The sequence below is a fragment of the Osmia lignaria genome, chromosome 13 (genome assembly GCF_051020975.1).
Source record: "Osmia lignaria lignaria isolate PbOS001 chromosome 13, iyOsmLign1, whole genome shotgun sequence".
Classification (NCBI taxonomy): Eukaryota; Metazoa; Arthropoda; class Insecta; order Hymenoptera; family Megachilidae; genus Osmia; species Osmia lignaria.
The window spans coordinates 6452614-6465272 of NC_135044.1; the positions used below are offsets into that span (position 1 = coordinate 6452614).

General features: G+C 34.9%; 2 protein-coding genes across 4 annotated transcripts; both read left to right on the forward strand.

Annotated features, from left to right (window-relative positions):
• LOC117601920 (uncharacterized) lies at window positions 1-4385 on the forward strand. Of its 3 annotated transcripts, none has more exons than XM_076691521.1 (4): window positions 1-190; window positions 341-775; window positions 843-3302; window positions 3382-4385. In XM_076691521.1, the coding sequence occupies exons 2-4, from the start codon at window positions 601-603 to the stop codon at window positions 3510-3512; spliced, it is 2766 nt and encodes a 921-aa protein (XP_076547636.1). In that variant the 5' UTR covers window positions 1-190; window positions 341-600; the 3' UTR covers window positions 3513-4385. The 3 variants fall into 3 exon arrangements, with proteins under 3 accessions (XP_076547636.1, XP_076547637.1, XP_034175172.2); XM_076691522.1 differs by having other exon boundaries at window positions 500-775; XM_034319281.2 differs by having other exon boundaries at window positions 1-775.
• A 457-nt stretch (window positions 4386-4842) lies between these two features.
• dysf (neuronal PAS domain protein dysfusion) lies at window positions 4843-12092 on the forward strand. The gene is made up of 9 exons (XM_034319282.2): window positions 4843-5286; window positions 6261-6442; window positions 8306-8367; window positions 8459-8548; window positions 8708-8884; window positions 9081-9265; window positions 9350-9456; window positions 9541-9694; window positions 9924-12092. The coding sequence occupies exons 1-9, from the start codon at window positions 5276-5278 to the stop codon at window positions 10846-10848; spliced, it is 1893 nt and encodes a 630-aa protein (XP_034175173.1). The 5' UTR covers window positions 4843-5275; the 3' UTR covers window positions 10849-12092.
• The last annotated feature ends 567 nt before the right edge of the window (window positions 12093-12659 follow it).

Genomic DNA, 12659 nt, shown 5'->3' on the forward strand with positions numbered 1-12659 from the left:
CTAAATTTCTGGTCTGTTTTACCTTGTTGACGTCTTTCGCGAGTGAACAATCAACGAAATCGTAATTTTCAAATTACTTCTACTTGGAGACGTGCTCGTTTTATTCTATCCGACTCAAAGAATATCAGTCTGGTCCCTATTTGGACATACGATTCACAGAAATGTTTATATTACGAATAAATCAATGCAGGTGAGTCCGATCCGCCATTTTCTTGATCGTTGACAGACAGCAATTTCAATATTTTATAAGTTTTTGACGATTTGGATAATATAAGGACCAGACAAATATTCTTTAGAACCTCCTGAACACGTCCCTCAAATTTTTTTACATTCTGTTTAGAAATGAGGACGTAATTTGAAAACTCGCGTAGGGATTTCTCTAGGGACTGTTGGTAAAGTTTTCGACGCTGAAATAAAATCTTCATTTATTTTTATTTCTACGATTGGTGACCCTGGTATTTGATATATTGAATCGTGCAGTCAATTTAAATTTTTTCAGTTGTTAAAACATTACCGTTACAGGAGTTACTCATTGTCCCAGTTAGTATTTACGGAATATTTTATTTAAATGTAACGGTAGGGTTGTGCGTGTTAAATAAAATGTCAGCACATCAACAAAAGTATAAAGAGAAGAAATGCGGCTTCGGAGATGTAAACGAAAGCCGATTTATTCGAACTGAGAAACACGAAGAATTGCGTAAAAAACAAAGAGATAAGGTTTTCAATAAAAACAGAAATATTTCAACTTCTATAACTAATAAACCAGGGATTAAGGGTTCGTAGCATTTATTGGTATTTACAATATCATTATCGTAAATGATGTAACTATAATTTACTTTTAGGAGTGGAAACAGCGTCTGTGAACCAAGTCCGTGACACTAGGTTAATGAGATGGAAAGCTCAACACGAGAAACGCAGGCTTGAACAAATGAAGAAAAGACCACCTTTTATAGTTGGGAAGGTTCGTCATAAAATATATTCTCCAATATGTAATGACCAAATTGTTGCACCAAGTACGGCACATCAAAAGATACATAAACAAACTGCAGCAAAACCAATTGCAACAAAACCAATTGTATCTCCACCAAAACGAATTACAAGAGCAACAGAGAAAAGATTAAGGAATAAGATGCTTGTACAGAAAACAGTAACTAATTTAAGTAAAACTCCACTATCAATAAATAAAGAGCAAAAGATTGAAAAAAAACAATCTTTTGCTCCTGCAAATTATAAATTTAAAGCTTTAGCAGGAATGTGTGGTGTATCATTATTTGGTAAAGTAACTGCACAAGATATATCTACTAGCAAGAGTGAATTCATGTCTACATCCATAACAATGGATAGTAAAAATAGTAGAACAGAATTTATTAAGGATATAAATAATGGTAAAAAAGACGATACACTAAAAATTAACAGACTAAAAGAAACAGACCGTTCAATGGATAGTTCATTAGAACCTGTATCATTAAAATTATCATTAGATGACATGTTTACTTGTTCTAATGAAAACGATGATGCCAACAAGGTAGAAAAACTAAATAATAGTACACATAATAATAGTGTTGCAGAAACATTTTCATCAAAGCATACATCAACACCAAATGATTCTTCAAGTGATTTACCGTTCTTTTCGCCATATGTAATTTCTAGTCGCGGGAAAAGCAATGCTAGAAAAGAGCAACAGATAAAACGTGGATTTAGTCTTAATCGTTCAAAAGGCGACGATATTCCCACAAAGGACACTGTTATGAAAACTTTAAATATTTCAGCTGAAGAGGAAGAACGTACTGCCCAATACTTCAGGTTTCTCTTAAATAGAGAAACAGATAGATTAAATGAATTATGTGAAAAGTGGACAGATATCAAAGAAGTTGACACAACCACTGAAGATGGGCAGTATGAAATTAATCAAGCCATTGGGCAAACAAATTTGTTGATGAACAAAAAATTTCAACGATTTCGCAAATTAGTTGCTGACTGTGAAACAGGAAAAGGAGAAATGTTAGTCACCTGCAAAGATTTGCAAGGCTTCTGGGACATGATGTACATCGAAGTAAAAGATTGCGATGCAAGATTCGAACGTTTAGAGAAACTTCGTTCAAAGAACTGGATTGAAGAACAAACTTCTTTTCCTAAGGCCAAGTCTGTTAAAAAGAAAAATGTCACAAAGAAGAAACCTCTACCTACAAAAGAAAGTTCATTAAGAGTCTTTTTGGCACAGAAGAAAAAGAATATTGCACAGAAAACAGAAAATAAGGACCGGTATTCAAATAATATGCTCGAAAACAATGAAAATAATCCTGATATTTCAAATAAAACAAGAACGTCCTTCGCACCGGTTAGCAAGAAGAAAACGAGTTTAAGTCTACTGGAAAAGTCACGATTCTCTATAACATCACAAAACGTTAAAAATCCATTAACTGTAATAAAAGTCAGTCAGATGTGTAAAACACCAGATGTTCAATTGGATAACACAATATCTTACATCAATTCCAATCAAACACCAGGAAAGGGTATTTTGAAAGCAGCAAAAAATATGAGCGAAGTAAAGCCTTCCGTAAAATCAAGTAAAGTTAATTTTGACGATCATGTTGTTTCAAAGGAACTACCAGTTGATGAACAATGTAAACTAAAATCAGATTTAACTACGGCGTTGGAAAGAATAGATAGCTTTGATTTTGATAACGCAGATGAAGCAGTAATTCATGCAGAAAGAAAACTTAATTTTGATGACGATAGTTCTGAAGCATTTGAAGAATCTGATGATGATAGCAAACAAAATTCTGAATTAGCAGTTTCCATATATAAGAAACTAACTAAAGTACCATCTGATAAAATACAAACTGCAACTCCATCAAAATATTCAGAATTAGATATGCCCTACACACCATCACAGGAAAGAAAATTAACTAGGCAAAATGCTATCGATAAAAACGATGAAGATTTAATATTAGATGTTACATTAACACAACATGAAGCAATTGCAGAGAATATAGATTCCAATACATCCAATGAAAAGACACCTAAACGGGTTTCTATGTATCACAAAGAAGAAACAAATAGTCACGATGAAAGTGTAAGAGTTTTAAGAAATAGAATCATTACTACAGTAGACACACCCAGATATAGAAGATCTTCCAGGAAAATGTTTGTTGGCGTAGAAGACTCAGAATACAATGAAACCAAAACTTCTATGAAAGCAAGAAGGAAGAATCATGTTGAAGTTACTGTTGAAGATGAGAAAATGAATTCCAATGAAAACGGTGATAGACGAAAATCTCGACGAAGTGTAAAATTTTCTGGTATAGACAATTTTTAATAAATTAATACCATTTTATTTTTTTTATAAATGCATTTTTTAATACATACTTGTTGTTACAGAAAAGGATTGTGGAGGTTGTGTTTCAAGTAAACCGGTGCTTCCTACGACTCCCCACGTTAAACGTAGAGTAAAGTCTGCTGAAAAGAAAAGAAGCATAATACCCGCATATGTTACATCATGTGAAACGTAACATATATTAGTTTATCAACTTATTTTTTTGTTCATATTGTTCACAGTTCCAGTTTGTGTCAGAAGATACCAAAAGTAAGAAAATAGACCCTCTGATTTGAAGCTTAAGCAATTAACTGTATGTATAGTACGAATGTGATGAGTGATATATTTTGTAAGTATCAACAAAAATATTGTATTGTAAATATTGTACAAACTTCTATTCCCTGGTTTATTGATTTTATACACTATGGGAGTATTTTTATTTTAGTCTTTGATTTCTTTTGTTTTATTTCTTTCTTTTCTAGTTTTCACTATTGTTGACATTTAGAAAAGAAATTTATTTTTAATTTAGAAAAGAAAGTTAGAAAAGAAATTTTATTTTTTATCCCTCTTTATAGGCCTAGCGGGGACCATCCTCGTATCCGTTATATCACCGTATCCCTTACCTCCCTTGTGTATCCTTTGCATATCCCTTGTGTGGCCTTCACAATTCTGTCGAAAACGCTGTAAAATGCTCTTCGCCCTTCACAACATTATTGTAAATCGAGAAATCGCGACTTTGAGAGGGGCCCCGCAAGGGATGGAAGTATGCAAGAACGTAATGGACACAGGGTTGTAAGGGGCATTGTGATGTAAAGAACACAGAGATGTAAGGAATACATCTCTGAGAAGGTCTTTAATTTCGATAATTAAGATAGAAATACATTACAATTTAAATAGAAATTAGATGTACAAAATTAGTTTCTTCTAATATTTTATATTCTTCCTTTCCAAGCCTAAAATACAGTAAGGTATTTTCGGTTTTTCCGAAATTGAATTATTCATTATCATTTTCATACTATATAATTATTTGTATTAATTCAGAAGTGCTGCAAAATAAATCATTACTACTGAAGTCCCTCTAATTATCTACACCTATACTGTTCAAAATTTTCATTGATACCATTCCTGTGTCTCTCTCCGAAGAGAATAAGAATCATTCTACTTAATTATCCTATTATACAATGAATTTAATAAAACTAACAACAATTTAAAATCATTTCACTGTATAAAATTTACACTTTACAGTATCAGTCTGAAAGGAACCGTCGTCATCGTTCAACTCTATAGAATGGTAAAAGAGAAGAAAACGTTCGCATCGTTTTGAATAAATATATTTCCCGGTGAACAGTAGGAAAATTTCTCTCGTTATAGCAGCGAGGACCTCGCGAGGCGGGACTTTGTGCAAATGATTCGGGTGAAACCGCATGTACAGGAAACGTAACCAGTAGCCATCAGCGGTGGTGGCGGAGGTGGTGGTGGTGGTGGTGGTGAGGACGGCGATGATGGCGGTAGTAGAGGGACACAACTGTCCGATCGTGACCGTGGTAGCAAACAGAGGGTAAAGGAGGGAGCGAGGTAAAAAATGGAGAAAGGGAATAAACGAGAGAGATAAATCGAGGAGTCGAAGGGACCGAGAAATATAAACAGTGAAACGAAGAAGAGGCGATGGTGATTTTTGTGCCGTGGAGGAGGAGAGGAAGTTTCGAGGAGGATAGAAAGGTAAGCTGAGGTGGGTGGTGATGGCGATGGTGGTGGAGGCGGTAAAAGAGAAAAAGGGGGGCTGTGGAGGTGAGAAGGTAGGAGAACCAGCCTCCGCCAGTATCCACGTGTTCAGTGTAGTAGCGCGTTATGACCCGGATGTTAGATCGTAGCTGCAGTTTTGCGAGAACCTGCCGACCCGGATGTCTCGTTCGTCGCCTACCAGTGATCCGCTACTAATGTCCTCCTGGTCACCGAAATATGTTCAATCGGTAAGTAATGTTCGATGTTGAACCAACGTGTTCAACACTTTGTGTACACACACCACTTATCTACCACGCATTCACCGTCGATCGTGATTTCAACCCCTTCGTGACCGCCTCCGACGCACACTGGAGGTTCATTTTCCCAGAGACGAAAATCGATCTGATTGCAATTAGTTTTTAGAGGTATTTGAGTATAGTTTTTGGATAGGTGAAATGTTTAAGTTAGGGATCTTTCACTTTTTAACACGTTGAAGGTCATAATTTCAAATTTAATATAACCGTATAATTAAAAGAAAATGTTAAGCAATGTGAATAGTATATTAATTTCATAAGATAACAAGTAGAAAGTATAAATTGCAAAATGAAACGTTGAACGTCGTGGGGGGTCATTGGTAACCGGCGCTACAAATTTAATTTAATCGACTTACTAAGAGAAAATTCGAAATATTATATTAATTCTATAAGGTAGAAAGTGGAAAATTTAAATTAAAAAAGTGAAACAATCGTATATCTTGAATGTCTTACTACACACGTCCGTTTCCACTGCGGCATTTAGTATGTTAATGGATGTCGAATTTTAAAGTTGCTATAAACAGTAATGCAAAAAATATATGTAGATATTTTTTGTTTTAATTTTTAGAGTGATTTTATTACAATTTATCAGAGAATTGAAAATATTAATTTTGTTCACGTTTTTGGGAAAATAAGCCAATGTGCGGTAATGGCGGCAACTACTTACTATTTTAGGTGCCATTTTGATAAAAGTAAAGCTATCAATTTAATTTTTTTTATTTGATTCACATAAAATAGCCATATTTATAGTATAGCCAGAAGACTAAAAGAAAAACTGAAAATTGATATTAAAATTAATAGGATAGGAGAATTTTATGTACTGTCGCTAAAAATGAAAAAGGCGCGTGACTTAGATTCGGTTGTTTCGGATGGTATAGCGTATCGATAACGTCTATGTATGCTTGAAGGATAGATGCGAGCAAATCAACGAAAGGTGCCAGCAAACTTCGAAGGGACCTGATAAATGCCGAAATCGCCAACTTACGTGATTTACTGCCATTACCACCCTCGACTCGTCAGAGACTTTCCCAGCTACAGCTTATGGCTTTGGTTTGCGTATTCCTTCGAAAGGCCAATTATTTTCAACAAGGTAAGCATTAATAGATACATTTCGTTCGAAAGTCAGTCAGTCTACTCAAATTTTTTTAGTATCTATTAACCCTCAGACTGGAGGGTAAGTTTGGGTCTCGATTGACCAAAAGACTCTGCTCCTCAATATTACAATGTAAACTTAGGCATTACCCAAAGTATAATTCTGAATCATTATTTTACAATATTTTCCAATTATATAAATTAATTTTTTCAAAATTTCATAACTCTTAGATCCCTCTAGATCCGCCATTGGTCTCAGAGTCGACGAGTATAGCTCGAGTATGCTTGTACACGTGTTTAATCGTACATTTCTAACTTCTCATATCTGAACCCTATAAAGAATTGTTTTGTTAGATAAAGTATGTAATCCTGATGGGAGAAGAAGTGGAGGAGATTTAACCCTTCTTTGAATTATGGGGCAGCATCCTCCAAATCTTGAAATCAATTATTCTTCGACTCTCCCTACATTTTATGACCAATTTCTTCTGCTACTAACATTCTTCTAATGTGCAGTTGTATCTTCATTAGCTGTTTCCGAACACCCGCTAATTCCCACTATCGTGTTTCTTAATTGTCCAAAGTCTGATTACTTTCGAATTAAAAATAAAATACACAAGCTTGTACAATCATCCCTTATCTCGCTAAAATCGTTTGAATAAAATCTAAGGTCGTGTTATTCATCCGAAATCGTGAAAATACGATTTGATAAATGAAAAAAAAAAAAAGAATAACGGAAGTGTTGCATGAGGGAAGCATCAACGGTTGATCGAATATCGAGCAGCAACGAGAAAATTCCCCGTGACAAGAATATTAAACGGTCGTTGGAGGATCAAAAACTTCGGGCATCTCCGTTGTGCAAGCGTAGAGAGTAATATATAGGTAAAAGGTAGGGAGGTAGGTAAGGCAAGAAGGTAAGATCGGAGTACATTCAAACTCAGCGGAGTCTAAGCGCGAGTTCCGGGTGATCCGCTGACCTGTCGGCCTTTGCAACAACACTCTCACGCTCCTGTAACCCATACTCCCTCTGTATCGTCTCTCCGCTCTCCGTCGTTCTTTCTTTCTCTTCTACATACTCATTGTTTCACAGTATTCGATACTATAGTCCCGTGTAACGCCGTTTGTAAACGTAGCTATGCTGCATTAGCATAACGCTTCTTTCCATCTTCTCTTTCTCGATACTTTTTCTTTTCCTTTTCCTTTTCTTTTCCCGAACCCTATTTCCCTTTCGAGCTACCGAAGAAAAAGCCCATTTACTACAAATTTTCTATGAATTATCTTTATTTTTTATATGATACATTGATGCCTCTATTAATGATGCGTAGGGGGACTGTATTTTTAGTACTTTGAACATACACAAATTTTAGTCATTCATTTATTCATTTAGTCCGAGGGTTGAGCATCAAATTGACGTAGCGCAAGTGCCATTTTATAATACTTTTCTGTTATAAATTCTTCATCGGTCTTTGCGCCTTCCAAAATAAGCCATTACCTGTAAAATTTTCTAAAAAGTTATTTTAGTATCTTTGTTGCTTTCTTACTCCATTAAAATTGCACTACTTAGTACTATTTTACTATTATCGAGATAAGAAAGTGTCTTATCAGTAGAACTTCTCGGTATTAGAGTTTATGAATAATAAAAACAGCAATAATGATAGAATCGTACGAGTAAAGTTATCTATTCACTATTACTCTGTGACTATCTACAAATTTTATTGCACAGTATGTAACATTAGGTAATAAAAGTCTATTCTCAGATCAATCATACGTTATTCAAAAATTTAAAAACTTATCTTTCATAAATGTAATTTTTCCAAAATATATTAAATAAATTTTCCTTTCTTTCTTTTTATTTTTGTTTCAGCCTTGAAAAACTGTCCGTCCGACTCTTCGAATATCCCGACTCCTAATATAGGATTTTCAAAAGTAATATTGTTTATCATCATATCGCATTGTATTTCCGACCGTTAGTTGTTACGGTACAAATGTTGGCCATACAATGCATGCAATTTTTCAGGCCATGTCCGGATTTATAATGATGATGACCCAGCAAGGGAAACTGTTGTATATATCGGAAAATGCCGCAGAATATCTTGGACACTCTATGGTAAAGTAACTGCATAAAAAAGACAATCATTACGGTAATCAACCATGTTGAGAGTTCGTTATAAAAATAGATAGATAGATAAATAGATGAGGTTGTTTACTATTTCTAATATACAGTTTTATTTAGTTCAAATCTTTCACATTGTACGATACATTTTAGGAAGATTTATTGATCCACGGAGATAGCGTTTACGATGTGATAGACAAACAGGATCATATGGTTGTACAAAATCAATTATCTAGAAATAGTCCAATTCCAAGCGATAGAAGATTATTCCTTTGTCGCATCAACGTGTCTAGAAATTCTCGAAGACAACTACGTTTTGGCGATCAGAAGGTATATACATATAATATTTTTGTAAAATATATCAATATTTATTTAGTATTCAATTTGTATTTTTTATATTTATGGCAATATTAAACAAAAATTTGTATTTTAATCGATATTTCATTTTTCCTATTTTTATGATGTTATTAATATTATTTTTTGCAGTTTTCGTTTGTATTTTTAGTTCTATTGTTATTTTTTATAGGTGGTTCTTGTCGAAGGTCATTTTTTACCTTTCGTTCCTGTTTGTAATCGAAACGAATTTGTTTTTCTTGCTTCGTGTACACCCGTTATTTTACCGGAAACACGAGAAAGTATCGTGCAGGGTGCGACTAATATTTTCACCACCATTCACTCTATGGATATGAAGTACCTTCATATTGATAAAACGTAATCCTTATTTTTTGTTTGTAAAAATAAGATACTGAAATATGATTTTTCGAATACAAAATATTTTTTTTTTTCTATTCACAGAGCGGAAAGCCATTTGGAATATACACGTAACGAATTAGTAAACGTGTCATGGTACAATTTGTTGCATTGGGATTCTATACGAACAGCGTACTGTAAGCATCAGACTGGTATGTTAACTGATATAAGTTTTAAAAGCTAAATGAAACCGTTTTAATATTCAAGATATTTGATATTATCTACGATTGTTTCAGTTATCCAATCTGATCAAGAAAGATCTGCAACCGCGCTCTTGAGACTGCAGAGTCGTTCTGGGCGATGGTTCTGGGTCCACTGTGTTTTACAAGTGAAGGATACCTCTGAAGAATGTCAGCATCCCATCATTGTCTGTACGAATCAAGTTTTAAGGTATGTTTACATATTTATTATAAATAAAACAGATAATCATTGGCTTAACTAGGTAGAACCCAGGATGGCTCCCTCGCCCTCTCTTCCCCCCAAAAATATGATTTTCAAGATTTAGTTTTTAATAAAGCCAAGGGACCCACCCCTACTCCAAAATAATTCTAATTACGCCGATGGGAGTAGTGATAAATTAGCTCATCAATAACACAATTACTTCACATAATCATTCCAGTGATAAGGAAGCGGAAGTAATGCGCTCGAGCTCGTGGCTGTACCAGTACTCGTCCCAATCAAAATTCACCTACACGATCTGCTCCGGTAGCCAAAATCGTAGTGTGCCATACGCGACCGGAAGTCAGAACAACCAGCAGCAAGACTACGCGAGATCGTTGTCTCACCCCCACAATAACGACCCTCAGCACTCTCCTGATATTCGAAATTCCGAGCAGGATGTTCACAATTCCTCGAAGTCGCAAATGAAAGATTTCACAGGGAGAAGTACTCGAGAAGATGCAGAGCCCGTAGACATGTCTATAAGTAGTAGCGAGCATGAGAATAGAAATATACACGTGCACATGCAACACGGCCATTATGCTCTTGGCCAATTCACAGACAGGTACAAAGCACACCACAAAAATTCCTTAAATTTGAGTGGTTATAGAGCTAAGTTTATTCAGTGTCATGGTCAGTACAACGTGAACGCGTTGTCGCCCAAGTATTACATCACAGATTTAGATAAGGAGTATTGTTGTAACGAGAGGGGCAGTACGCATAAGCGACTTCCTGTTAAGGCCTTGTCGACATCAACGGTAACAGGAACAGCGGTTGATCCCTCCGAGTTGCCCATGGAACATTGGAACTCCAGTCCAGTATGGTCCGACACCTTACAGAGGGTACCGGATGTCGTTCATCAAGAACTTAGCCCATACGTAGCAACACCTACCACCCCAGTTGATACTCCAGATTCAGAGCTACACCCGGAAACGCCGATTTTCAATTTCGATTGGACAGCCGAGCAACACGTGCCCAATCTAAAGATTACGTTTCGCAGTTCGAATCAGGGAACCAGGAAGACCCAGGACGTTCAGCCGATCACGTTACAGTTACCACGTAAAAAGGGCCAGTCCATGAACGACTCTAAAGACTTTCCTAAATGAGACTGTGCACTTTTTCAATTGGTGCTTTACAGTTAGATAGGCAAATATTATAGATTTTTTTTTCTCTAACACGTTGACTGTCACAGAAAAATGGCTATGTGTGATAAGACATTTTATATGTATACTCAGGATACAATCCTTCCATTTATTAAATTAAGCTCTAAATATAGAAATTTAAAAAAATATTTTTGGTTTTTTTAGTAATTCATAGGTGGCAGTTAACGTGTTAAGTAGGCGGAATTTTGCAAATTTTGAGAATCTAGCAGAATACAAAGTGTTGGAAATCAGTGGGATTGTTGCACTGATGCAATTTAAATTATTTTATCTTATATTGGTGACAGTCGATCCATTAAACTAGTTCCTAATATAGAATCATTAAAAGATTTAAAGATTGACTGATATCATATTAAATTATGAGATCAAATTCAGAAGTTGGTGCAATGCATTAAAAAATTGTTTTTGTTGGATGGAAAAGCTATCAGTATTAAATGAAATCTGTTTGCTGGTAAGAGATATATGGGTAAGATGCCATAAAGTATTAGGGTAATAAGTGGTAGAAATGGAAAATTTTTGTAATGTTTGTAGTAAATAATGAATGCAAGAGAACAAGAGTACCTAATTTTTAATGTTAAATGGTGAAGTATATTAACCAACATCTAAAAGTTTCTTAAGAGAAATTTTAGGAAAAAATTGAAACCTAGTTTTTTTAGAAATTATTTTCATCTTTAATGGTGTAAATATCAATGTAGCAGCGTTGTTAGTCTTCTAGCAATGCGTTTAAATAATTAGTAATCACATTTACTTGCATAAGTTCTATCAGAAATCCGGTTATATATGTTGAAAAAGATGTTCATTAATAAAGAACATTTTCTAACACTTATATAATGCCGCCAACGAGTTATCGACTTACCGACATTCTGGAATCGGGCAGCGCCGTCTATTCGAAAGTAGCAGAAACTACTTGTCGAATAGTTTCGGCGATATCCTGATATCCACAATTTTTCTGTAGGGCGCAGTTTATTCGTTTAGTATCCTCGATAGCGCAATTATTCGCAGCTCGTGTATGTGATTAAATTGTGTATTAGGTATCAAAAATATAAGAAACAGAAGACAAAGTTGAAGAGAAGACCGGAGTCGTGACTTCTGACATCATTTCCACATTGTCTTCAGAAATGTGTAAGCTGAAAATTTATACTCTATTTTGTCGATACAGATACGAATTAAAATAACCTATTTCTCATTTATTCTGATTTTATGGTGATAAATTATTAAATACCATTAATATCTTATGAATTTTTCTGTCTTTTTTCTTATATTTTGGTGTTTTAAAGTGAAAAAAGTAATCTTGATCATATTTCAATATGGCGTTGATAATTTTCAACGAATCTTTCCATTCTTTTAATGTTAAAGTTTCAAAGCAATTCGAAGTTTCTACCAATGCCTGTGATTGGTCATTCCATTATGGCGTCCTCCTATTTAGACCAATCAGATTCATCGTTAAAGGGTGCGTTGCGTGGAGTGTGGTGGAGTGTAACAGTCCTCTTCGAAGCTTCGTCCGTTTGGCACGTGTCTGCAACAGGTAAGATTAAATTATCTTCAAATATTAAATTAAATTGCTGATCGGGTGTTAAAAGTACAAAAAACAGAAAGAAACATCGAAGAGAAGTCTGAATTCTTGATCTTTGACATTAATTCGGCGTTTTCTTCACAAATACGCGAGTTGAAAATTTTTGCTCTCGCCGCGAATGCACAATAAGAGTGGAACAGCAGAATCTGAATTATTTTCTGTTTTATATCGTTAAATTCCTGAA

Bases quoted from the DNA above. Each gene is read 5' to 3' on its own strand.
- dysf (XM_034319282.2), top strand. The intron at 6,443-8,305 runs GTAAGCATTAAT...TTTTTGTTTCAG, and splicing joins GGCCAATTATTTTCAACAAG to CCTTGAAAAACTGTCCGTCC. The intron at 8,368-8,458 runs GTAATATTGTTT...GCAATTTTTCAG, and splicing joins CTAATATAGGATTTTCAAAA to GCCATGTCCGGATTTATAAT.
- LOC117601920 (XM_034319281.2), top strand. From the start codon at position 601: ATGTCAGCACATCAACAAAAGTATAAAGAGAAGAAATGCGGCTTCGGA. The intron at 776-842 runs GTTCGTAGCATT...ATTTACTTTTAG, and splicing joins TAATAAACCAGGGATTAAGG to GAGTGGAAACAGCGTCTGTG. The intron at 3,303-3,381 runs GTATAGACAATT...TTGTTGTTACAG, and splicing joins ACGAAGTGTAAAATTTTCTG to AAAAGGATTGTGGAGGTTGT.